This window comes from Chironomus tepperi, unplaced genomic scaffold (assembly GCF_022539635.2).
Source record: "Chironomus tepperi strain 1889 unplaced genomic scaffold, CSIRO-AGI_Ctep_v1 contig_364, whole genome shotgun sequence".
NCBI lineage: Eukaryota > Metazoa > Arthropoda > Insecta > Diptera > Chironomidae > Chironomus > Chironomus tepperi.
Genome location: NW_027226486.1, coordinates 2,975,413 through 3,002,018, shown reverse-complemented (window position 1 = coordinate 3,002,018; position 26,606 = coordinate 2,975,413). Strand labels below are relative to the sequence as shown.

At 33.9% G+C, this 26,606-nt stretch overlaps 2 protein-coding genes across 3 annotated transcripts in view; one reads left to right on the top strand and one right to left on the bottom strand.

Moving 5' to 3' along the window:
• Positions 1-10,245, top strand: part of LOC139095276 (uncharacterized) — a 31,533-nt gene extending 21,288 nt beyond the window's left edge. The window contains exons 2-3 of the mRNA XM_070646573.1: positions 8,643-9,424; positions 9,507-10,245. Coding sequence (XP_070502674.1) covers positions 8,763-9,424; positions 9,507-9,756 — 912 coding nt within the window. The 5' untranslated portion in view covers positions 8,643-8,762 and the 3' untranslated portion in view covers positions 9,757-10,245. The remainder of the gene's footprint in view (positions 1-8,642; positions 9,425-9,506) is intronic.
• A 3,172-nt stretch (positions 10,246-13,417) lies between these two features.
• LOC139095405 (peroxidasin-like) overlaps positions 13,418-26,606 on the bottom strand; it is a 28,836-nt gene continuing 15,647 nt past the window's right edge. The window contains exons 2-3 of one of the 2 annotated variants that reach the window (XM_070646746.1): positions 13,988-14,776; positions 13,418-13,905 (exon numbers count right to left, since the gene is read on the bottom strand). In XM_070646746.1, coding sequence (XP_070502847.1) covers positions 13,656-13,905; positions 13,988-14,649 — 912 coding nt within the window. In that variant the 5' untranslated portion in view covers positions 14,650-14,776 and the 3' untranslated portion in view covers positions 13,418-13,655. Of the gene's footprint in view, positions 13,906-13,987; positions 14,777-19,820; positions 21,430-26,606 lie in introns of those variants that run through there. The other variant, XM_070646745.1, reaches the window with a different exon arrangement.

Genomic DNA, 26,606 nt, shown 5'->3' with positions numbered 1-26,606 from the left:
TCACCTCCTTCGTTTCAAATTGTCCATATATCCCATATCACAATGATAGAAATTCATAACCATTCAGTATGAATTCTCAACCACAACCTCAAACCATTAAGCTTGAATCCCGCTTCAAATCATCCGTACATCCCATAATTAGGCGATAAATACTCTCTAAATTAGTTCAAAGCTTCTTATTCTCAACATCTTCAATCGACAATCATTAATCCCATATTTACCAATTTAATTGAATCTAATGCCAATCATATCAATCCTATTCATCTTTTTTCTATAATAGTAAATTTGTCTATTCATTCAACACAAACAGATAATCGTATTGAGCATGGACCTTCAACGATCAATGATCGTGATCGATGCGATCGAGATCGACAAAATCGATCAAAATCGTTCAAAGATCGATCGATCGAGCGATCGAATCGATCAACTTTTTTTTTGATCGATCGATCAATCGATCATTCGATCACAAAATGGAAAAATGATCGAATGATCGATGATCGATCGATCATTGAACGACAATGATCGATCGATCTCGATCATTTTTCAATCAATGATCGATCGATCAACTGATCGATCGATCGCAAGTCAAAAAATTGATCGACTGATCGATGATCGATCGATCATTGATCGAAAAATGATCGATCGATCACGATCATTTTTTTTGATCGCTCGATCAAAAAAATTGATCGTGATCGAGAATTTTATGATTGTGTAAAAAAGCATTGACTATTGATTCTAATATTATCCAGGCTGTATTCAAAAAGACTGCCTTTATAAATTTTTTTTCATGCAAAATGCATTTTGGAAATTTTAAAAAAATGGTGCTTTTGAGTACTGATGTACAAAAATAGGAGTTTTGCTATGCATTAAGATTTGAAAGTTCAGAAAACATATTTTTCACAAAGATGCATAGTGCATCAACACTCAAAACTATCGTTTTTATTATTTTTCCGATGCACTGTTGAATTTTGAACAGAAAATTGAAAATTCAAATAATTTCTGAATATCGTAATACCAAAAAAATCAATGACGGGATTGAAATCCTTAGTTCTTAGTAAGCTTCTAATACTTTTGCAAAATTTTTATGGATTTTTTAATCCATGATGTTCATAAATGGCCGTTTACATTTTATATTAGCATCAGTAGATGGAGGAATGGGTTTAGATTGATGTAATAAAAGCGGAAAATTGAAAATTTAAGGAAAATTTAGAAAATTATAACGAAAAAATTTTTTTGATTTATCGATCAAAAATGTAAAAAAATTCGAGCATGTGATCGAAAATGATCGAAAGATCGTCGATCATTCGATCACTTTTTCCATTTTGTGATCGAATGATCGATGATCGATCGATCAAAGCTGAAAAATGATCGTGATCGATCGATCATTTTCCGATCAAAGATCGATCGATCGCGCGATCGAATCGATCAAAATTTTTTTTGATCGATCGATCAATCGATCAATCGATCAGAAAGTAAAAAAAGTGATCGAATGATCGAAGATCGATCGATCATTTTTCGATCAGATCGACGATCACGATCATGATCGATTTTCGATCAATTGAAGGACCCTGGTATTGAGTATTGGCAATTGTGACATTAGTAGGCATATTATGCTACTCATGACATGTTCAATGCCTAAGCTCAGCATTAACTAATGAAAATTCTTTCACATAAATCTGAATGAGATTGGGTCAAGTTGATCTTCACAATATAATTAAAGACTTTTTTCTTATTTTCAACATTATTAACGTAGAAAGAAGTGGACAAAAGGCATTAAGTTATAATTGAATGGCTAGAGTGCTTCGACTATCAACATTATTCATCATAATTGTCAGAATACAGGTCAAAATGCTCTAAATAATTCAAGATCTATAATCTGCAAAATATTTACTTCATTATATCCATTCGTTAAATTGCTTAGTCAACATATATTGATTGATTCTATAGAATTATGAGTCATAATTTGATGACAGAATCGCAAAAGAAGGTAAATATTTATTGTGGACGGTTTTGCAAATACGGAACGAATTATTTAATGGATGTTTGAATTTGGATTTAAAAATAGATTAAAGCAGTGGTGGGCAAGCTGTGTGTCATCATATACTAACTGATCGGTACTGATTATTCATGTAGGTTTTCAATCTCGGCATCAAAATGTGCTGAATCCCGGGATCAATTCCGAGATTACATTCAAATCAATTCTGGGATTAAAAATTCTACATTCATGACATCCAAGGCTGGTATATGGCACCCAAGTGACAATTTTCATGTTAACCGCCATTAAAATTGCTACTTGGATGCCATGTGGTCACCTATCATGGCATCACCTGGCAGCCATGATTAACTTGCGCTGAATGGGCTAGTGTGCTGTCGAAATTCTTTGGAAACGCCATGAACAGCATGCCATGTGTGATTTTGGTCGAGCTTTTTTATTTAGATGTGATATGCCTCTCAGATTGCCCACCTTTTGTTTAAATGGATAGAATATTTGACAGTGTTAATTCAGCTTGACGGCATTTCAAATATTGGCAATTTGTAGCTTTTGAGTTCTGTTTAAATGTCAGAATCTGTGAATTTTAGTATGATGAGTCTCTAAAATGCTAATCAGGGTTGAAGCTAATCCTAACAAGCAAAGAGCATGCTCTCGAGAGCTTCTTCAGCTTAATTATACTAGATGAGAATGTTTGTTAGCATTGGCTTGAGAATGAGGAAGTTCAAGAAGATTTGATGAGCTCTACTTCCTTCCAGACCTCCCACAAAGCTGATTATGACAGAACATCTGCTCTACTCTAATTTCTGACAGCACGCTCCAAAAGATAATACCCAAGAATCTCCAAAACTTCACAACAAATTTTCTCTTACATTCTCAAATATTCTATCATAAAACGACAATCTTGGATATTTCACGTGAAAATGAAATGTGCTATGTGCTATGTCATTTCATTCTCTACAACTTTACGTACAAAACCGTTTCTGAGCCACTTAATTCAACAACAAAATCATCCTATTTATGCTTCTTCGTCACACAAAAAATATAGAATGAATGGATACGAGATGAAATGCGGCATAAAAAGAAACTTGCTAAGCGGGAAAATGTCTTACTTTTTTCATTAACTAAAATCAACATATCTTACATCATTGACCTGCTTGCGGGTAGAGATATTACAGTCATTTATATAAAAGAAGAAGAAGAAGTAAAGAGCATATCGTGGTGATTCTGAATTCACTTAGCATTAAGATTGACAATTGTTAGCGTTATTCATGAGAGATTTCACTGTTGTCAATGTTTAGCATAGCTCTCTATTTCTATTTTATGAAGCAGACTTCTTTCATTCTCGCACAATTAAACGCACATTTATAAGAAATTGACACAAATGCCGTAAATGAATAAAAAGGTGAAGCTTTTGCGACACGAGCAATTGACATATCACATTACAATCATAATCTTTATTGCTTATTCCTATAAATTTCTAATTTTCACTAATGTCATATGACTAGAAATCGAGTGAATTGAGATAAAATGTCGAACAAAGGAACGAACAAAGAATGAATTATGATGCTTCAAATAAAGTCGATAAAAAGTCATTTAATTGCACAGGCTATTAATAATTAAGATTTAAAGAAATGGTGGGGTCAATAAGCTTATGATGTGTAGTATTTATGGATCAATGAGGGGTTAATGAGGAAGAGAAAGTTAATAAGGAAGTCGGTAATGGATGTCAATGTCTGATGTCACTCTTTGAGCGGTGCAATGCAGTGAAACGCATTATTCACCGTTTAATGGGTCAAAATAGGTAGTCAAAGAACAGTTGGAGTAGCTTATCACCTTACCGACTATCTAACGAATACAGCGATGTAGCAGTGCCAATTTAAACACGAGGGCGCATAATTCAGTATCCATATGAACTTATTCGGGCTATTGTTTTAGATATGGTTGATTCTGAAGTATTCGCAGATAGGGTATCTCAGATAGGATTCATTAAGAATCGTGTAAATAAGAATCATGTGACCGATCGAAGTTTATCCCAAAATTGCCAAAATTTGATTGAATTTCAGCCATATTTCTAAATGCTATCTTAAGTTCAGTCGATACTTGATCGAAATCTGACCAAAGTCCGGGTTTATGTATGTATAAGATTGAATAAAATTATGCCAAATTAAGTCGATCTTATGAACCTCGCCCATGTTTTAAATCAGTGTTGCCCGAACTGTTTTGAGGTCCGGCACACTTTGGAGGTAACTCACGGCCTAAACCGAACATGACATAAGGTTCATGTTAGTTTGGACAACGAGGGATTTAATCGTCTGGCTTCAACCTTGCTATTATTAGTTCCTGCGCTATTATAGTGAACTAATGGTTGCAGTGAGCTCCTCAATCACTCAAGTCTGAACCTTAAAAACTAAATATTTCAAAATATACATTAATCCCGATCACCACTTTTTGAAATATTGTCACCACGGCGACGAGATAGTTGTATACTAGAAACCAAGTGGTAGCCGCTTGGCGAAAACAACCGGATTTGCCAATTGGCTCATAAAAAAGCTGTGGAATCATTCCAAGAAGTCCACCAAAATTCCCATTTACTCAACAGTCGTCACTTAAGTACAACTTACATACCAGCCAGAAGAGTAATCAATAATACGATACCCGCAAATGAAATCGAATTTTTAATACATATGTGTGTTTTCCATCTTACTCTATAATAAAGATTTTATCACATTAATAGACCAGAAAGCAAAAAAAAATAAAAAAAACGGCAGCGTGAGATGGAAATGAATATACAGGCATCATTAAAATAACAAGATAATCATACAATTTCGCGTTCATTTTTTATGTTATTAAGATGCGGAAAGAGAATAAAGAATTATAAAAAAAAAATAAGAATATGTCTAGTCGGGATCTATTGGAATTGTTCGGTTCTTTTGTTATGATTCTACATAGACTTTTACTTGAATGTGTTAATATGTAATTTGAAAGTGAGTGTGAATTTTCGACATGACTATTTGAATTTGATGGCATATTGTTAAATTATTGGAATTGTTAGGTTAGGTTCTAATGTATTGTTCGGATAGATGTAAGAATTTCTTTTGAAAATTGACGGGAAATTTAATTAGAATGTGACTTGGCATTGTAGATTGGAGAGGAAGGGCTTGATGATGCTGCAAATTTGTGTATCATTACCTTAATTATGCGGAGATCCAAAATTACTCAATCTTACAAAAGCAGTTGTGGGCAATCTGTGTGCCGCAACACTTAAGTGTATTCCATGTGTTGCTCCGATCCACCAACCGATTCCGGAAAGCACAAGACGTAAAAATCACTACAAATCCGACACTAGACCAACTCAACACTAATTCCAAACCATATTCCTTGAAATCCAGCCTTAGGCCAGAGTTAAATAAGCCAGGTGTCGTATTTTCAGCTTGTCTCTCTTCTCGGCACTTAATTCATCGCACAACATCAGCAGTTAAAACAGCATCACTATAATTACTTATCTTAAGTCTCATATATAATGAAAATTGTCTCACCAATGCTTAATATCCAATAAAAATTTATGATTTCGATAAGATTACGTAAATAAATTAACTTTAATGAATGAATTAAGTCTTTGGCATTTTAAAAGAGCTCAGATTATCATTAATGCAACAATGTATGCTCAGTTTTGTAATAATGCAGTGAAGAGCTATAATTGGATTTAAGTTTGGTATCATTTGTTTGATGATGATGAAAGTGAGATGATTTTGATCAGAGTTGGGAAAAGTGTGGTTTTGATGTTTCTAGTCCATATTTTATCGATGACCCCTTGTGCAGGTTGCCAATTTCTGAAAGAAGGCTCTATTCTTAGGTTCCTGCCTCCCGAAGATGATCTCTACAGCCGATGACCCTTTTGCGGGTTGCCACTTTCCTTCAATTGCCCCTTTCGCAGGCTGAAACCTTCCAATGATGGCCATTTTAGATGATTGCCGCCTTCCACCGATGGCACAGTCCGACGATGGCTTCTTTTGCAGGTTTATACCTTCTGCAGATGGCCCTTTTCGCAGTTTTTCGCCTTTTGCCGAAGCATTCATCTACAGGTCGACACCTTCCGTCAATGACCCTTTCCGGAGTTTGCCGCCATCTGCAAATCGCTCTTTCGGCAGATTGCCACTCTTTTTGATGACCCCTCCTGTAGATTACCGCCTCCTGCAGATGTCCCATGCAAAGCTTTCGCCGATTATTCCTATGCACCTGCATACCAACTCTGATTTGGATTAGGATTTGTTAATACCGAATTAAATACATTGTGTGGATTATTTGGTCATTCACTTATTATATAGTTTGCAACTCTCATGTCCGCTACAGCATCTAACCTAGTTGCACCTCCCACTCTTCATTTATTAAGCAACAGTTGAAAAAATCACACAATTTTTCAAAAAATTGCATTAATTTCATACAAAAATATGAAAATCAAGTTGTTTAGCCAAGAAATTATCAGCATGAGAATTCATAGATCAACAACCTTAATGTCTCTAAATTTAGAAATTTCAATTCCAATTTCTCCTCCACAAAAGTTCGTCCATAATACTTTTTTGCAACTTTATTCAAATCCAAAGTCATCAGATTACTCGCCAACAGGTATAAAAATATTCAATTTTGATTCCGATGCCTGCATTAAATGATAATAAGTCTCACGATTTTTTTGCATCCTAAACAACTCAATCGTCTAGAGAAGCTTTCCTCTATTGGGCACAAAAATCACTTAATTTTCATTAAAAATTCAATAGAAACGCTTTCTTTTGGCCTTTGACATCCCCCAAAAACCACACACAAATAGCTTTGTTTTCTCTACCTACTTAACTGACGTAAAACTGCATTAAAATTGTTACGGTTACTGTTTTCACTTTCAAGAATTCTTTTGCATATTTTTGTGCTGCTCTGTTATTTATTTACTGAGAATAAAAGGAAGGAAAATAATAAAAAACTTTCAATTTTATGCAAATTATTTTGAACTGCTAAATAACCGTGTAATGATGTACCCCTGTAGCGAGTAGATAAAAAGTGACAATACAATGGATTTAAATAAGGCTGCAAGACTGAAGTACATGTGCTGTGAAAAATTAAATGATGAGCTTTTTTGTAAGTTGAGGTTAATTAGGAAATGCTGATGAAATTTTGAGATTTTGGCGTTGTTTTTGGGAAAGTTGTGGTTCTGAGTGGCTTGTTATGGATCTCTAGAGGATAATCTTTGTTTAACTGGATGTACGGCTAGTTCTAATTATGACTCATACTTTCTTAGATCGATATAGAATCAAATGTTACCACTAGGGTACTCAAACAGCAGTATACTAAGGGCCAAGTGTACTTCCGAATTCATCAATTAAACATCGTGTGCCGTCTTGCTAGCATTTCAATGTATATTCTCTCGAAAAGCACAAATTAATTAATCTAAGAAAAATCAGCCTCGGTCCGACGTGACTCTAACTTAATGCCGAGTTCGATTTAAATACCAACAAAACGGCATGTCTCTGATTCTAGATTGACCAACTGGCTTGTGTCACTCGAGACCAAATAAGATTGTGATGTATTTTGTGGTTCCTAAAGCTAGACATAAAACTGGCCTAATAAATTGAATGGATTTTTAGTCACAAGCATAGAATAAATTCATAGCAAAGGCGTAGAAGCAAGAATGGGTTTATGTCTCTTTATGAATGTCTTGGGAACAAGACTAACACATAGTGGCTTCATAAATCATTTGACCAAAAATGTCAGCATTTGAGAAAGTCTGAACAGTCAATTTACTGAAGTCAACTAGAAAAGCTTTTTCCCCTTTTAGTCCCCCTTAGAGTCAACTTCCGACTTTCAAGGAAGTGATCATTTCTACCTTCATGTTCATTTACCTATTCATATTCAACCTAGCATAAAATAAAGTAAATGCGCCTTTATATAATCATAAACCCACAATTCCATGATATCATACAAACTCCAAGACACATACTGTGCACCGGAACAGCTTGAGTACCGCATTTATACAACTGCCAATATCAGCCACGTGTTGTTTATTTTCAAAATATTTCTGTGGTTTCCTTCCTTTCTCTATCCAGCACCAACGAAAGCATTTACAACTAATTTGATAGCTCTTTACATCTGTAGATTGCAAATGTTCACTGATATTCTCAGATTTGTTTAACGACATTAATAATTTTAAATTTAATTAACTTATATTAGTATTTTATCGTCTAAGTAGGCAATAAAAAGACAACAAACTACATTAATCTTATTAATTGAGACCAACTATAAAATGAAGGCATAAAACATGCAAGATGAATGAATTAAAGTGCAAAATTGTATTAATTATTCATATTATCTTAAAAAGTTCTTCATTTTGCCTTTATTTTATTGAAAATAATAATAATATTTTCATACCGCAGGCAGCTTGTAGGCGTAGCACTCTAATAATAATGACATTTATTAATAGCTTAATAAACACCATCGTTGGTGCCAATGAAGCGCTTTGTTCAAAAATATAAAAAAATTGTGTGCATTTCTATTGTTGGATACAGTCAAATAACGCGGAAACGAAAATTAATGAACATGAAATATTTAAATGGCCACTGATTGCTGATTAAATTACTAAAAAAAAGTTCATTCTTTCATTCCACAGACACCGTAGTCAACTGTAAATTATGGAAGTGTAAAAGGCAACAGCAACAAAGTTTATCTTGGATTATTCAATCGTCATCGAATTTCCTGAATACTTAAAAAGGGCATCGATTTATTAAGAATGAAGAGCCTTGAGCGATCAGCACGTAAAGTCAGAAAAGGACATTACATTGCAACACATAATAGTCCATCACCACCTTATGGATCAACAAATCGAGCATATTTTTCCGATGGTGATGACAGTCGGGCACCATCAGAACGAACTTTATCAGAATATACAATCACAAATGAGAGAACGTCACCGCCTAAGCCACCATCAAGGAAGTCACGAACGATGGAACGATCAGCAAAAAATGGAATTAGTCATAATGGAATCTATTCAGAAGGTCCACGATCACTTTCTAGTCCTCCAACGCGTCAACCGCCACGTGCACCATCAGCATTAAGCTATGATCATGGTGGTGAGACTGGAGATATTTATGTGACAAGTGCAGCATATAAGACGCCTTCAGAAATAAGTCGTTACTCGATGCCGCATCGGACACATCATACACATCATTCCAAGCCACAGAGTGTATATTCAGTTGCAAGTAGTCGTCGAACGGGACGTAGTCATACATCAAGACGAATGGGAGCAAAGGTTGAAGCAATGTCTGCTCCAAATCCTTTCTGTCCAAATTTACGTGGAGTTTGTTGTCTCATGCTACTCATTAATCTTGGACTTATTCTTATCACGCTTGGTTTCGTCATTGTCATTCAGTTTGTTGAGCCTCTCTTTGTTTGGTAAGTGACTGACTGCCTTCTTTTATCTCATAATTTGAATTTTTAATTTTAAATTCTTTTCCTACATATATCATTCACACAGGATTCTCGGAATAGTCTTCCTCATATTTGGCTTCGCAACACTCATCGGCTCGATGATTTATTGTGTGATTGTATGCAGAGATGTTAAGACGCCTGCGCAACTTAGAAATGAAGACTTGTATTGGACAAAACATTGGCAGAAGAACATTGGCTATACGCCTCACGAGATTGACTATAAAACCGATCCAGACGGTTACTCAGTCAGTAAAATAAGTGGAAAATATTCCGATCGAGGTAGTTCTAGGTATTAACAGATTAAGAGTAACAGGATGTAACAACTTAATGTATTATAATAATGATGATGAGAATGTTGGTTCCATACTAGATCTTAATATTTTTTTTCTATGCTGAATCTGCCTCCATTAATAATTTTTCATAACAATTTAGAACCATCAAAAATCAACTTGAATTATGGCTACTGATGGAAATTGATTCTCATTAAAATTTTTTCAACTTAAAAGCTACAGCCTGCAATCTGAAAAATGATAAATAATAATCCATATTTTCCAAATGAGCACCGCATATGCTCAAAAAAAAATATTCCGTAAATTCATAATACAGTTCTACCTAATTAATCATCCAATAAACTGTAGCTTTATTATGTCTGTAAAAAATTGGTCATTAAATAAGCTTTAAAATATTTTCGGCCATAAAACACAAAAATCCTTATAACTTATTAATTTTCATTGAGAATTTTATATTTTTTTATTTGTTATTAAAAGCACGAAAACATTACGAAAAATAAAATAAAAATCAGAGTTAATTAATCGATGAATTAAAATTTATTGTTTTTTGTTATTCTTACACACAAAGAATGTTTATGTTATATACAGGCAAGGTGGATGCACTTTTGGGAATGCGTTTGAATATTGATTGAAAGTTGGCAATGGACTAGGAAGGTTAGACCACTACCTTGCCTTGGGTGGCTTGTATAAAGACCTGAAGTCATCAAATGGACATCCTCGAGTGGAACAGGTTGGGATTGGCACCTGTCGACCCTACATTTAGCTAATATTTAGTAAAGTACTTGATGTATTGTGAAAAGTACTGAAAATGTTCATTTATCAGACCAGCCTATCTCCCATCTGTCAGCTATTGGCTGGTTCAGTTACCTATTTTGTAGACGTTCTGGAGGTCCACAGAAGCAACATGGCGTAGGACAGTTTTAAAAGAATGTCAGTTTGTGCAACCTTTTTGATTAGGCCAGCAATAAAGTCAGATGGAAAGCACTTTGTAGAAACCTAAACTTCACATCGGAGCATGGTTCCATCAAGTAAGTAAGTCACCTATTTTGTACAAATTCTCAATCCGCACGTTAAGCTTACTGACATTCCTTCATCGTTATTCTTCGCCATGTAGGTCCAAGACGTCTTTTTTCCTGCCGATCAGCCTAGGACGATATAACAAACTTGTGTTCCTATCTCAGTATGGACATTTTCTCTAGCATTCTTTGCGTCAAAATAGACAAACGCAAAAGGTTCTAGATTTTCTGTACTTTAAGGACTTAACAAGTGAGTCTTCACAATGACAACAAAAGATTACGTAAGCATCCAATAAGTTCATGATTGTGCAATTGCCAGATGAGCCTAATAAAGATGTCAACTTATAAAATCATGATTCATACCTGATATTCACAATAATGGAATTTGAAGAGTAGGTTAAGTCCTTATTAAGACCTCAAATAAATATATCAAGAAGTCAATATTCAATGTTATGATGTATCCTTAAGTGAATTTTCAAGAGAATGGCATACAAATGGCTTACTTGCTTACTTCCTTTCCTGGTCGCTCAGATCAACTGTGATATATGGTCTCCCTCAGATGTTGCCAGAATTTAGCTGTATTACTGGCTTCCACTTGCAATATTCAATGCCAAGTGCAACACTATCTCCAAACAACACCAAATAATGCAAACTTTCAAAAATATCCATCCACTTCCCAAGCGCATCCGCCTTGCAATCAATAAAAAAAATTGAAGTCAATATTTTCGAATGGAAATTGACTGACTTCATCGACATTAAAACGATTTTTTTCTTTGTTTTCCATCGTTACCTTCCTTTCTTTAATTATTACTGCTCTATTTGCCGGGTACACAATAGAGAGCTGCAGTGTTCAAAGAAAAGGTAAGGCACACACATAAAATATAAAAAAAACGCAAGCATACCAAAAGAGGTAAATGTTCGATGTCAGGGTAGTCGAAACATTTCAAGGCTCTTTTTATTTTTAAACTGAAAGTTTAATGAACAGCTAGTTGTGGCTGAAAACAGAACAATTGTTTGATTCGCAAAGCTTCTCATGAATAATATTTGTTGTACAAGTCGTAATTCTAGTAGTGACGTCAAGCCTAAGGAGTGAAATGTAATGCATGGGATTGTGAGATGAAATTTAAGGCCACTACGCCCTTCACTGTGCTGGTGGGCTCGACACTTCATTTTCGGAAAAGAATTAAAAAAGCCACCAAGATAAATCTTGAGAATATGTATATCTGAGATTTAAAATGGATGTCTCGTTTTTCTTTCGCAAAAAATTATTTACTGCCTTGTGTAATTTGTCATTGGATACATGTCGTTCCAGGTGCCCAATTCAGATGCTGAAAATTAAAAAAAAAAATGTTGTTTCCATTTGTATAGAATATGAATATTATTGAATATGGCAGGGGTGGGCAACCTATGTGTTGCGGTACACTATTGAGCTGCCAAAAATTATTGAAATTTCCAATTCTGTGTGTAGCTTCAACTCGAAGCTTACCTTCAATTTTTACCATGAATAACAAAAGGTTGTCCACCCCTGCAATCCGGACACAAACTTTTATTCAAACGACCATGTTTTAAATACATCAAATTTTTTACAATGCCTTGAACATCTCATCAATCTTACGAAGAATTTGCACATTTTTTGACCTTCAGTGGATGTCTTTTTTCGGGTATAGAAATGTTAAGTTAAACAAACAAGTCAAGAGTGACATCAGGATTAGATGAAATTCAATGCCTTGAGACTAATGACACAATGTTAATTGCTGATTATGAGGATTGATATTTGTGAAATTGATGGAATTTTTGGTTATTGATTTAAAATGCGAATTTTGATGGAAAAGGTTGCGATCATTGACGAAATTGGAAATGAGTGATAGGAATGGAGTTCAATTTTATGGCCCAAACCGTATAATAAGGTAAATTGTATTTTTCTGCAGAAAAATGGGCCTAAAACAGCCGTTATGATTCTGCCAACGCAATTTTGCGTCGGTCTATTGATTCGGCGATGTAGCAGTGCTCTGGTGAACACCTTGTGCTGTTCGGATTAGTCAAAACATTCACAAAACTCGAATTTTGTATAGAAGCATCAACTTGAGTTGACTCGATTTCAAATGAAAGTCTAGTTGACTTCAAGCTCTCAGAAATAGTTCAAGAGAACAACAAGATAAACTGATCTATCTAATTCTGAAGAAGGCAAATCACATCTGCAATATCTACAGTCAGACAAATCATCAAAGAAGTAAGATCTAGAATCGCCATCTGGACAGCATTAGTAAATATGTCTTTGAGCCAAAGATCAAACTTATCAATCCATACGCACTCAGACATAAGCAGTCATCAGAATAATTCTTTTGGTGCCATGCCAGAACATATGACGAGTATTGTTAAGGTAAAGTTAAAAAGTCTGAAAAAGCGCGTCACATCCACAAGACCATCGTCTCATCATTCCATACTGCACGTTTCATCAAATTCCTCTACATAAATCACAATTCTACAAAATTTATCTCCACTGCAGTCTATAAAACATTACTTTTTAACTACCCTACTAATTCAATCCATTTTGGTGCCAACATGCAGCAACAGACAGTACTCATCATGTTGTCTGAAAAGGAAATTACAAGACTAAAACAACAACGCAACTTTGTATGTGTAATAAATTTTTAGTTTCATCATTTATTTATATATTCTTTTTTTCAGCTTGCATGTAAAAGTTTGACTGTTCAGGTACGTTAATAAATTAAAAGTAAAAGTTATTTTGTCACAGAAAATAAAACACGAGAAAGAATTTCAGAGAAAATATATAAAAAATCCAATAATCTTCACAAAAGTATCAAAAAAGTAATGTCTAATTTATGGCAATTTAGTCTATGAAATGTGAAATTGAATATTAACATTAATCTAATACCTAGAACTACCTCGATCGGAATATTTTCCACTTATTTTACTGACTGAGTAACCGTCTGGATCGGTTTTATAGTCAATCTCGTGAGGCGTATAGCCAATGTTCTTCTGCCAATGTTTTGTCCAATACAAGTCTTCATTTCTAAGTTGCGCAGGCGTCTTAACATCTCTGCATACAATCACACAATAAATCATCGAGCCGATGAGCGTTGCGAAGCCAAATATGAGGAAGACTATTCCGAGAATCCTGTGTGAATGATATATGTATGAAAAGAATTTAAAATTAAAAATTCAAATTGTGAGATAAAAGAAGGCAGGCAGTCACTTACCAAACAAAGAGAGGCTCAACAAACTGAATGACAATGACGAAGCCAAGCGTGATAAGAATAAGTCCAAGATTAATGAGTAGCATGAGACAACAAACTCCACGTAAATTTGGACAGAAAGGATTTGGAGCAGACATTGCTTCAACCTTTGCTCCCATTCGTCTTGATGTGTGACTACGTCCCGTTCGTCGACTACTTGCAACTGAATATACACTCTGTGGCTTGGAATGATGTGTATGATGTGTCCGATGCGGAATCGAGTAACGACTTATTTCTGAAGGCGTCTTATATACTGCACTTGTCACATAAATATCTCCAGTCTCACCACCATGATCATAGCTTAATGCTGATGGTGCACGTGGCGGTTGACGCGTTGGAGGACTAGAAAGTGATCGTGGACCTTCTGAATAGATTCCATTATGACTAATTCCATTTTTTGCTGATCGTTCCATCGTTCGTGACTTCCTTGATGGTGGCTTAGGCGGTGATGTTCTCTCATTTGTGATTGTATATTCTGATAAAGTTCGTTCTGATGGTGCCCGACTGTCATCACCATCGGAAAAATATGCTCGATTTGTTGATCCATAAGGTGGTGATGGACTGTTATGTGTTGCAATGTAATGTCCTTTTCTGACTTTACGTGCTGATCGCTCGAGACTCTTCATATTTTCAAGCGAGAGTTTACCTTCAACTTATTGCAAAAAAAGAAGTTTTTTTGTGTTGTTTTGTTTTGTTCCGTTTCGATGAATCTTTATGTTACAAATTGTTAGCGATTAAAACATTTTTTTGAATCTTTATGGATATAAAAAGAAGAAATAAAAGAATGAAAAATGTGGGTCATAAATAACAATTTTTGCTTCATTTTTTTTTGTGCACAAACAATGCAAAAAGTAAAGATCAAAAACTAATATTTCATGATAACAACAGTAAAGTCATCCATTGAAAAACTTTAACATTTCCTTTACATATATGAATCCACTCTCTCTCTCGTACTTTTGTGGCTTTTTATTTCTATTGAAAATTTGCTTTTTTAGAAGTAAAAGTTTAGAGATTATTTTAATTTGACATCAAAAATGATTTGGCAGAAATTCTCTTATGGTTTATAGCTTCACATATAGTAAACATCATAAATTATGGAATTGATATTAATCTGAATTATTTGCTTCTTTAATTGGACGATTTAACATTTTGTGGTTAAATTTCAAAATTTTCTATTTCTATTTCGCATTATAGTTTTGTCATGATTATGATTTATATGTAGCATTTAGAAGCTTTTGTTTGCGTATCTTGAGATTAATCCATATAGTTCGCGTGAGGTTAATAGTAAAAGTCACTTTCTCGTAGCTTCTTCAAAGTGTGTGGACTAGTTTTGGTGAAATTTTTGGAGGTGGTCTTTGAGATTTTGGAGGTGATCCTAAAGATTTTGAAAAATTTCTCTTGATTTATGCATAAGTTGAGTCTTAATTCGATTAGAGCGTAATCTTCAAGTGTTTTTGAACTTACTCGAAAGACACACAGTACAGAAAAGGGGTCCCGAATAGGACAAATCAATTAATCGAACAAAAATTCAGTTCCAGGCTAGCACTTTGATTTGGTGCAGGATTCGATTTGAATTTGGTACCTTTAAGAGTCACACTTGCCTGGTGTCGAATTTTGGATCAATAAACGATTTGTGCTGTTCGGATAATCAATGTGATTTTAGGACCGGTGTGACATTCCAGTGGAACTAGTTTTCACCGAATCCATGACTATTCCAGAGTCATGCCAACTTGTGACCATATTTTTTTGTCATATCTATGCCATATACCTTCCAGATTACAATCTACAACATCAACATTAAGAATCCTAAGTTTGAGACTTAACTACTTGTTTTGCTGACCGTACTGATCAATTGTGTACAGATGATTCGCAAATTTAGAGATTTTTCAAATGTAAATTGGTATTTTTCAACTAAAATGTATTGAAAATGCAACTGTCTGTCATTGTAACTAGATTACAAGATTAAACGCAATTTTTCAACGTTTTTCCAAAAAAATCACTAAATTTAGAATGATTTGAGAAGTATTTAGTAGTTTAGAGCCAATAGCACTGAGTTTAGTTCAAGTTTAATCACAAAACTTCACCAACTAACATGTTTTCATCATTCTCTCAATATCTGCAACAAAGTAGAAATAAGTAACTGGATACAAAGTAGAAACAAATGGACTTCTGTGGTTTTCAAATTGATAACGTCTCATGGGATATTAGGCCTCACAGGTGGATAATTACCCTTACATACCCATGTCCTACTAATTTTGACGACAGAGATAACAATTAAATCCAAACTTAAATCCCAGAATCTCAATATAATCAGCACAACATTATCATTCTAACTCCAAACCATCCATGACCTCAAAAAACTCTCTCAAATCCAGCTCATCTCATGCATAAATAAATAATCAAATAAATCCAGAAACATCTTTAAAAAGAATCTAAAATGCATCACGGTCAATAAAGCCCTTTCACTTGTAACTTGAGCATATAGAGTCATATATTGTGCATGAACAATATTTATGAATAAGAATCAATAGATTGTCATCTAGATAAGCCATTCATGTACCATTTTGTAGGCAAAAAAATGCAATGATTTTATTATATACAGGCGGAAAAGTATCATCGTGATGACAAATGGCCCAAACTAAATTCTTATGTAGACTATGCCTTATAATAATATAAATATTGAAAAGGAAAAGAAGAGAAATGAAGTTCACTGAATTTTATGCCTCAATAGCATTTCATTTTTTTTTTCAATTTGTTGTTTTGCGCTTCATAAGCACACATTGCATGGTAAGCATACATTTTATGCTAATCTAGATCGAAAAAAAAAGACTATATATTGAAATCGTAGACTTTTACTTGCTCTTAAACTTTTGCCGCCTCACCATTTTTATACCCATTGGCAACAACATCACGTTGAACAACAACTATATCACAGTTAAGACCGAAGAATTGAAAATAAAAAAAATGCATGCCAAGGAAAATAAATTCTTGCTTAGTGCTTTTTATTTCTACTTCTTCTCTACATCATCCAAACACCGATTCTCATTGCAAATCTATGCAATTAGGTCATTATGCGATGGACTACTGAGCAACGGTGCAAATTGTATGAAGAAATTTTCTCCCATTCTATGTAAATTAATTGACTCATTATACCTCCGGTGTACATTACGCCCAAAAAAAAATGAGCTTTTATTGTTGAGACTTTGTTGTTAAATGATGTGAAGGCATCATCAATTTTGAGGTTGTTGATGAGATGATTAAGTATGGAAAGGTTTGTAGTTGAATGACAGTTGTAGCACTTGTTATTGGAAATTGAGTAGTAACAAGCTAGAGACTTAGCTGATAAGGCCTATTGGTCAACAAAATACAGGTTTCTAAGCAGCACAACCTAGTTACGAAGACAACGCAATGTTTCAAATTTGACTCAACCCTTGGACGCTTTGGGAGAGAATTTAAGGCTGTAGATGGACACCTCGTCATCAACGGAAAGCAACGCAAGTTCATCGTGTTGATGACTAAATGTCATAATAACTAGAAGCTGTTCTGGACTGTTTTGACGGCGAAAAATGAAGTTTACCACACTGTGCTGCACAGTTAGGTCACTAAATTCAATAATTAGCCATACAATTGGATACCTATCGATATTCTTAGCTTTAGTTTAGGGTTCGTGCAAAAAAAGCAGCTTCTGAGTAACTAAAACGCAACAAATGCAGGTTTGTAGACCTTACCGAGCCCTACTTTAATTTGAATTCATTTAAGCTACTTCCTTAACGATAATAGTTTGATATAAACTTGAATTGAGTCGAGTTGTGTCAAGAGGAACCAAATTATGCTAAATTCGAGATATGCTCTACTTGGTATTTTCGAATAGAATATTATGAATGATTTCCTTTGGACGAATGGATACTGTGTCTTATAACCTGCCCGATCATCCAAGAATAGCCCAAAAATAGAGAAAAAGTAACATTTGGTATTGCCAAAGGTTATTGCCTTGGATCACACATGATCTAAACGGCTAGTGAAGGAAGTAGGTGTGTATGCAAAGGGGCACCCAGCGATAGATTCAGCTTCACGCTAACTAAAAAAGTCCATGGATCACGGTTGATCAGTAGGGTCAGTGACAGTAACATCACATTCCAACAGTCCCCAAATTCTTTATGTATTTTTACTTCTACTTCTCTTTTTTGAATTCAACATTATCTCATTTATTTTTTGTTTAATTAATTTGTCAAGCCCAAATAGATGGGAAAAAAATTTCGCATTCAATTAAAAACTGAAGACAAAAAAAAAGACTGTCTTTGTTTTATATGTCGCTGTTGTTTTGTGCGCATGCCTAATTAAATAGGGGATAAATGAAGACAAATTAAGTGACTCAACGTTAATTTTTAGTACTTTTTTTTTCTCTTTTCCATTTTTATCTACATTCTCTGCCTTCTCATTATCTTGAATCTATCACACAAGTCGTCGTGAATGTGTAAGAATAACGCATGACTTTTTGTCCGTCATGTCATGCAAGGTGATTATTAAGTTGTAATGGAATGTTGATGTTTATAATTTTTTTATTTCCATGATGATCCATCTCGTGTATAATTCTTGTTCTAATTTACATGTAATAAGGAATGAGTTAAAAGATTAGAAATACATTAATGAGATATGGCACTTATCAGCCTATTTACGGACGTGATTTGTAATTAATATTTTTTATACTCGAGTTACAAGTTCAGTGTCAATTTACAAAACAATATTAAGTATTAAAATGATTTTGAGTTATTTTAGTACAGTTGATGATTTTGACAGGCCAAGTGCCATGCCGGGTATGAGACCGGAAGTCGCAGGACGTGGGTTCAATTCCCACTCAGATTATGTTATGGAGAATTGCTTTTTCTATAAAACCTTAGTGGTAGTAAGGTTTTGAAAACAATTGACATCCCTATTCAGCTTCAACTCATCCCGAGCACAACATGACCATGACCTAGTCTGTACATCATCAAAACTGTATTACTATAAACAATATTTTAAATCAGAATTGGCGAATTTGATAAGCAAACTCGTAAATCATTCTGTAGAAATACAACAAGGTCGAGACATACATACAATGTTCTTCATATCAGTGACAAGTATTCAAAATTTTGACATTTTAATCAGACATAAAAAATTCAAAAATGCGCCACAATCTCACAAAATTTCACAAGCACATTAAGTATCAGTTTTTCTCTTTCATCTGCCATTGTTGAAATTTAATTCCATAAAATAAATGAATGCAAAGATAACAATCGACAAAAAAAGAGCTTTAAACATAGATATAGAAATGAAAAGAAAGGAAAACTTTTATTTTATTTACTTGACTAAGTCATGAGTCAATGATTAAATGTGAAATATCAGTTTTGTACAATTAAAAAATTCTCAAAGATATTTTAACCTATTCATACTATAATAGCAGCTGGTTAGTACCATTTAGAGAGGCTTTAATAATGTTGTATTGTTATGGAAGTAAGTAAGTATATACAAACAATTTATTAATTTACATGGATTTTAATCTTTTTTGTACAGACATAAATTAATTTAGGAATAAATTAAAAGTTAAATTTGGATGTAAAAATTTAAAAAAAAAATCAAATTTTTCACAATTTTTTAAAAAAAAAATTCAAAATTGAAGAAAATTGAAAATTTTTAAAAAATTCTAAAAGCAAAATTTGAAAAGTTGAAAAAATTCAAATTCAAAATTATAAAACTTAAAGAATTAAAAATTCAAAATAAACTTAAAACTAGAATAACTTTAAAAACTAAATATAAATACCTAAAAACTAAAAATTTCACTAAATATCAATTCAGTCTAAAATCCCGGCTTAAAATGATGAGCATAATCAGCATGAATATTCCATGTACAATTCTCATAAAAAATCATATCTGGTGTTTTATATTTTGGTTTCTTTTTCGCCTTAGTCGTTGTCCTTGGAGTCGTAGGCTCCAGCCTAGCTGGTGGTGGTGGACAATTAATCACAAAAAGTCTACGCATATCTTCATAATTTCCATCCAATGGAAATTCAAAATTATCAATACACCTGTTACCGCCCAACAAAGCATAAAAACCAGTTTCATTATACTTTAATCTTGACAAAAATTCACTCTCAATTGCTCCTATCTGATTATTTCGCATTAAAACTTTATATAGCCTTGGCTGATTTGAAAATAATTTGCTCTCAATATACTGCAATAAATTATTTTCAAGGTCAATATATTCCAAATTAAGACAGTTTGTAAATAAAACAGAATCGATTGACATAAGATGATTATTATTGAGTGACAATCGCTTGAGACTGATCAAGTCACGAAATGCCATTCGCGGTATGTTTGATATCTGATTGCCATGCAATGACAATGTTTCTAATCGACAGAAATGCCAAAAGTATTTCTCAGGTATATTCTTAATCTCATTAAATCCAAGATATAGTCGACGTAATGTAAATCTTAAATCAGGTGCTCTTGTAAGACGTTTTAATCCGCATTTTTTCACTTGTAATGTTCTCAAATATGGAAAGTAGTATGTGATATTAACAGGTAGAAAGTTAATAGTACGATTGAACATTATCACGCGCAAGACATCTGTGTCAGTACGATTGAATAATTTTCTTTCCTCAATATGATTTCCACCAATTCTTTTAATTTTCACATGACTTTTTGTTATATTAATGTCACCAACACGACATGTATATCCATATTTTTTATCAAAACTAAAATCACATGGTAAAATTATCGCGTAAATTTTAAAAATTATTAAAAATAATGTTAAACTAAAAATAATTGCGTTCATTCTTATTAAATTCTAAAATGAAACTGTCGCACACTTGACTGAGAGAATGTGTCATATGGTGACAGAGATAACCTCTCCGACTACGTACTACGGACCGTAATCAAATGTGTAGTTTATATTTTCTTGAATGAAATGTTATGCACAGCAGAAAAAAAAAATGAGATTTATGCTTATAATGGTGAAGAAAATGTTTCAATGAGAAATTTATATATAAAAAAATGCTCAGCTAGAAGCTTTAGATTATAGCAAATGAGTAGTAGGACAATTTTAATTGGAATTAAATTAATTTTTTATGTCTCTCACATTGAATATAATTTTTTATTCCTTTAATTGCACTTAATTTATATTTTTCATTTCATTATGGACCCGATATCAAATGCAGTGCATACTTTCCAATTGACTTCAAGTGAAATAAGCGATTATAGAGGTAAATATTATACATAACTTAACCTTTCGATAAAGAAATGAATCCGACTAAATTCAAAATGAATTTTATGTGTTTTAAGAGCGGATTTTTATGTGAGAGAGAATGGAGGTTTGGGATGTCAATTTGTCTAGGATGTTGGATTTTGTGATTATACCTCTGCCTACTTCTAAGGAAGTCCAAGTCGACTAGACAGAAGTAAATCCTAGAGAGATAAAAATAGGTTATTATTGAAAGAAGATCTAGGAAATTTGGATGGAAGCTCCACCCATTAAGCAAAATAGCTCGATGGAGATCATTTATGTAGTTCTTGAAGAAAAGTTGTTGATTGAGACAGTGAAGCATTTGGTTTTGGGAATTGGCAAAGTGCAGCCAGCGACAGAGCCAGTTATAGACACCAACTGAGAAATGCCATAGATCACAGATGAAAAGTAAGACATGCAAAGTAAAGAAAGTAGTTATTGAAAGAATATTGGCCCTTTCTCCTTCGTTTATTCACTCTGGGATCATAAAATTGATCAAAAACTACCCAGTAGGTAAGAAACCTTAAGAAAGTTCTATGAGAATCATCATTAATCCGATTGAGTTATCATTAATCAATTTTGAACACTTTGGTCAGTCTACAACGTAGAAAGAGTGGAAAATTCGACATCAGTGGTTCTGGCCTTGACCAGATTAGATGATATCCGAACTCAGGCCTCATCCATGCCAGCCTAAGGTTAGAATTATCGAATTTACTGTAACATGTTCCCAAACCCAGGACGATTCTGTTGATAGAGATGGCAATGCATTTAGCATCGGTAATTGGGAAGCAGTTGTCAACGATAGAGCCAGTTCCAGACACAAATTAAGGCAGGCCATTGATTACAATTGATCTGTACGGTCAGCGAAGTAAGTTAGTAAATAATTGTATCCAGACTACTTAATTCTTAATAATTAACAAAAAATTAGAAAACCCCATCTACAGATCCTCAAAAAAACTGCGCTCTTATCACCCCATTCATCCACTGACCTTCTTAAAAAAAAATATCTATCTCTCCTCAACTTCATTCGTACGAGTATCGAATGTAAACCATTGGAAACATCCAAATGCATCCGATGAGATTAGAAGAGGTAGATATTGTCAATACTAGGAAATCATTTAGCAAAAACCTATATAGCAATTAAACTTTAATATGAAATCAAAGAAACAGAAAAAAAAAATAAATAAAATAAAATAAAATAATATATATAAAAAATATGTTGAAATGTAGGAAGAAAATAACTAAAGTATAAAATCCGTACAAGAAGAGAACTCGTCACGATTGCTATATAACTGTAATTATTATGAATTCAATTCACAGAATTTTTGTGCCTTTTTTTTTATTATTGATTACAATAATGGCATACAGACAAAATCACCTTCTAATTTGCTATGGTTTTCAACAACAGCACAGAACAGATCATGGACATAAATCATTTTTACATCATGTCTAAAGCTTTCTAAAATTTTTGACAATCGTCGAAATTCAAATTTATCACTTTTACACGGCGATTGAGATCAATGGAATGTTTGATATCTGCTATGGATGTAATAACCATTGTCAGTCATGACCCATATACCCGATATCAATTTCAGTCATGTTCATTACTGCTTGATGAACATAATATTAATCATGTTAGTTCTATTGGCAATTGTTAGTTCCATTTATAGGTGAGAATCAATTCTATTTATAGGGATGGACTATGGATTTATTTGGTAAATCCGGGATCGCCCTAGAAAGTTGGATACACGGACAATTGACTTTATATCCAAAATTGAGTAAATTAGATGATCCTATTAATGGTCAAGGGAATACAAAGGAATGTTCAATATAATATATCTTATGGATCAAGCCATTATTCATTCACATTGTATATGTTGGATATACTTTATTTATTTATTGAACGTATATTAATTGGAATTAAAAGATACATTAAATTGATGAAGATTTTTTGTTGTTCATAAGGTGTGCATTCGCTGATATTAAGGCAGGGCAGATGGATGGCAGTATTAGGTATGTTTAAAAAAATTAAACTGCAGGTTCAAAAGCTTCGTGATCATTCGATCGTGTAAGGTTTGGTAATTGACGAATAGGATGTGATTTTCGGACTAATTGATGCTTAATTGAAATGTTTAGAGTCTAGACACGGTGAATGGTTGTAAATATATTTTGAAGCTTATATTGTTGAATTTTGACAAGTCACAATATTCCCGAATAGGCAGTGAGCATATCAACTCATGTATTGATACAGTTTGTGTGATGAACATGAGTGTGATGAGTTTGATTACACAAATCATGGAACTACTTGAGAATGCTCATTAGGTGTTTAGTTAGAGCATCTATAAGTGACTTATCGATGCCTTAAAGACTACATTGTGCTAGTTGGTATTAAATTTCAGACCTGATTTCAAATTTAATCCATCGCTATATTGTCACAGAACCATTGTATTTTTCTATTTTTCAGGACACGTTCCCAAAAAGCACACAGCACGAATATTCCATGGAATCCGGCTGCAGATCCGACTCACACCAGTCTAGGACTTGATTTTATGTCTTTTTTAGGACGTGTTTCTTCAGGGATTACTGTGAAGTGTAACATAATTTCAGAAGCACTGGATTTAAAGGCATTTAAAGCCTTACAAGACCGAGTGGATCAGGATTTGATTTGTCGACCATCTGTCTAGTTATAAAGCCAGCATCAGGCGTTATGTATGGGAGATCATTGAACAAAATTAATCTGTGTTGCCAGCAAAGTAAGTAAGTAAGTATGTCCAGCTATAAACTTGTGTTTGTGACATGAATCGTCAAGTGTATAACCAGACAAATGTTCGTCTAATTACAACCATTTTCACTCGAGAAGACTGTCCCAAAACTTAAAATTAGAATTTTCCTAATTTCTAGATTTAAAAATTCACGGTTCAAAAGCTTAAGACAATACGGTCAGAAAATGAGTTGACAATTTTTTATTTACGTCCATAACCTTGATTCCATGCCCAATAAAGTTGTGTTACACATTTTTTTTTTGCTGTCCATTCTCAGAAGGAAATAAATTCTTAAGCAAAGCACACAAAAAATTAAGTTCTGCAATTTTTGTAAAGTCTAATTTTTGTAGCAATTATTAAGTCATTCCATTTTTTTGTGTGGAATTAAGCAGCATTACGATGAAAAAATTAATTATACAAATGCAAAAATTCAATGGATTTTATTTCTGGAAACTTTGGACTTCCCACCTTCAAAAAAAATCTTTTTTTGTGTTCTTATAAAGCTATAAAGCTTTATTGTTTGGATGTTGCAGCCACACAACAAGCACAATATAGATCATAATAAACATTTTATGAACGAACTGAGAACTCCGAGAATGCTTATTATCCAGATTTAATGATAATAATCTTTAATAAGATTAAGTTACAAAGAGATACCTAGAGCATGTATTTAGGGGGCGATCGTAAGTTATGTCTAGCCTTAATATGACTTTATAGACATTAAATCGTAAATCAATACTCAAAAAATCCTAAAGTTACTCTTCAATTGCTTCTTCAGTCCATCAACAAGCCACAGACATCACTGCCAAACACCCCCCACAGTTTAACAAAAGGAATACCGCACTTTGCAGTTCAGGAAATCAATCGATAATCCATACCAATAAGGACTGAGTCACGATGTAAATTTAGATTTCAGTCAAGTAAGAAAAAAAATGTAATTAAATGGAATATTGAGGCAATTTAAGGCATTAAAGTACAAAGTGAATAAATGGCAGGTTTGTAAAGTGAGTGCTGGGGTCTGATTGGAAGTGATGTATGTTGGGGATTTTATGATGGGGAAATAGGATTTTGAGTGTTATATTGCAGTTGGAAGGTGACATGTCCGAGTAGCACTATGTAGTTGCTAGGAGACAGCCTGATTGCTGTGTTTTAGGCTGCTACATTCTCATGTTTACAGGACGACGTGTAGGTGCTCTGAAGGTACCGAATTGGCTGTTTTCGGGAAATTTTCAAGGTTAGCATTGTATATGCCGCATCATTTCGCTCAGGACAGCTTCAGATCATCCGTATCCTCCCTGTCTTACATCCCTTTCTGCCCAACCATCACTAACAAATGCTCCCTGCGAGAAATAAGCCATCGTAATGGAGAGTATTGCGAAAGGAAAGAGAAACAGTATGAGACTAAGCGGGAAATACCGATGCTGATCTGTAAATCATGTATTGCTTACTTATACGATTATTGTAGCTTAGAATTTTGTTACATTTTCAACGTCATTCAAAAGGTTACTTGTGGTGTTTTTTTTACGAGAGAGAAATAAAAAAAAAATATATAGTATAAATTATCTTGTTGTTGCTTGCTGCCGCTTTAAGGCATATTTAAGAATGGCGTTTAAGTTAGCCTAAGTACGTATTTGTAGCGGTATAAATGTGAAATAAATGAATGAAATTTAATTTAATGAGATAGAAAAAATTTAAACATTTTTTTGTTGCTAGTTATTGATGAGGTGTGCAAGGTGTGGACACCCACAACAGTTTCCCATAATTCACTTCCTTACGATTCTCATTATTCAAATTACGATCTCGTGATGCAAATATTCCTCGTACTCAACCTTCTACAAACATTCAGTTATCACTTAAATACGACGTATAGAAGTTATAAAGTATATATCAATTAATGTGATATTAACGCTAATTATTGATCATGCATGACTTTTTAATAAAAATGTTGACACATATTGCCTCTAGATACAATTAAGGATTGAAGTCATACACGTTTTTATATTTACTTTTCTAAAGAACTATTTCCGTTTAATCTCTCATCGGAACTTTTGAATAATCATCAATGAGGCATTCTATTCTGTTGTGAAAGGAGTTCTAAACCTTTTTTCAAAAAGGTAAGGAGTTTTGACTTAGGAGTACATTCAAACATTCAATGCGAACAATCTCGACCCGAGTCGAGTTGAGTTGAGCCGAATCGAATAGAGTTGAGCCGAGTCAAGTTCAGTTGATCCGAGTAGACCTGATCCAAGTCGATTAGAGCTGAGCTAAGCAGAATCGAGTAGCGCTCAGCTAAACAGAATCGAATTGAGTCAAGCCGAGCCGAGTCGAGTCGAGCTTATTTCAGTTGAATCGAGCTTAGTCAAGCGGAGTCGAGCTGAGCTAGGTCGAGTTGAGTCGAGTCCAGCTGAGCTAAATCGAGTCGAGTCGAGCTGGGTCGAGTCGAATCGAACTGAGCTGGGTCGAGTTAGCAAAAAAAAAAGTCAGCAGTAACATGGTTAAAGCATCTAAAATCTTATAGTATGTAGAAGGATTCGAACCTTCGTCACTCAGAACATTACCTGAA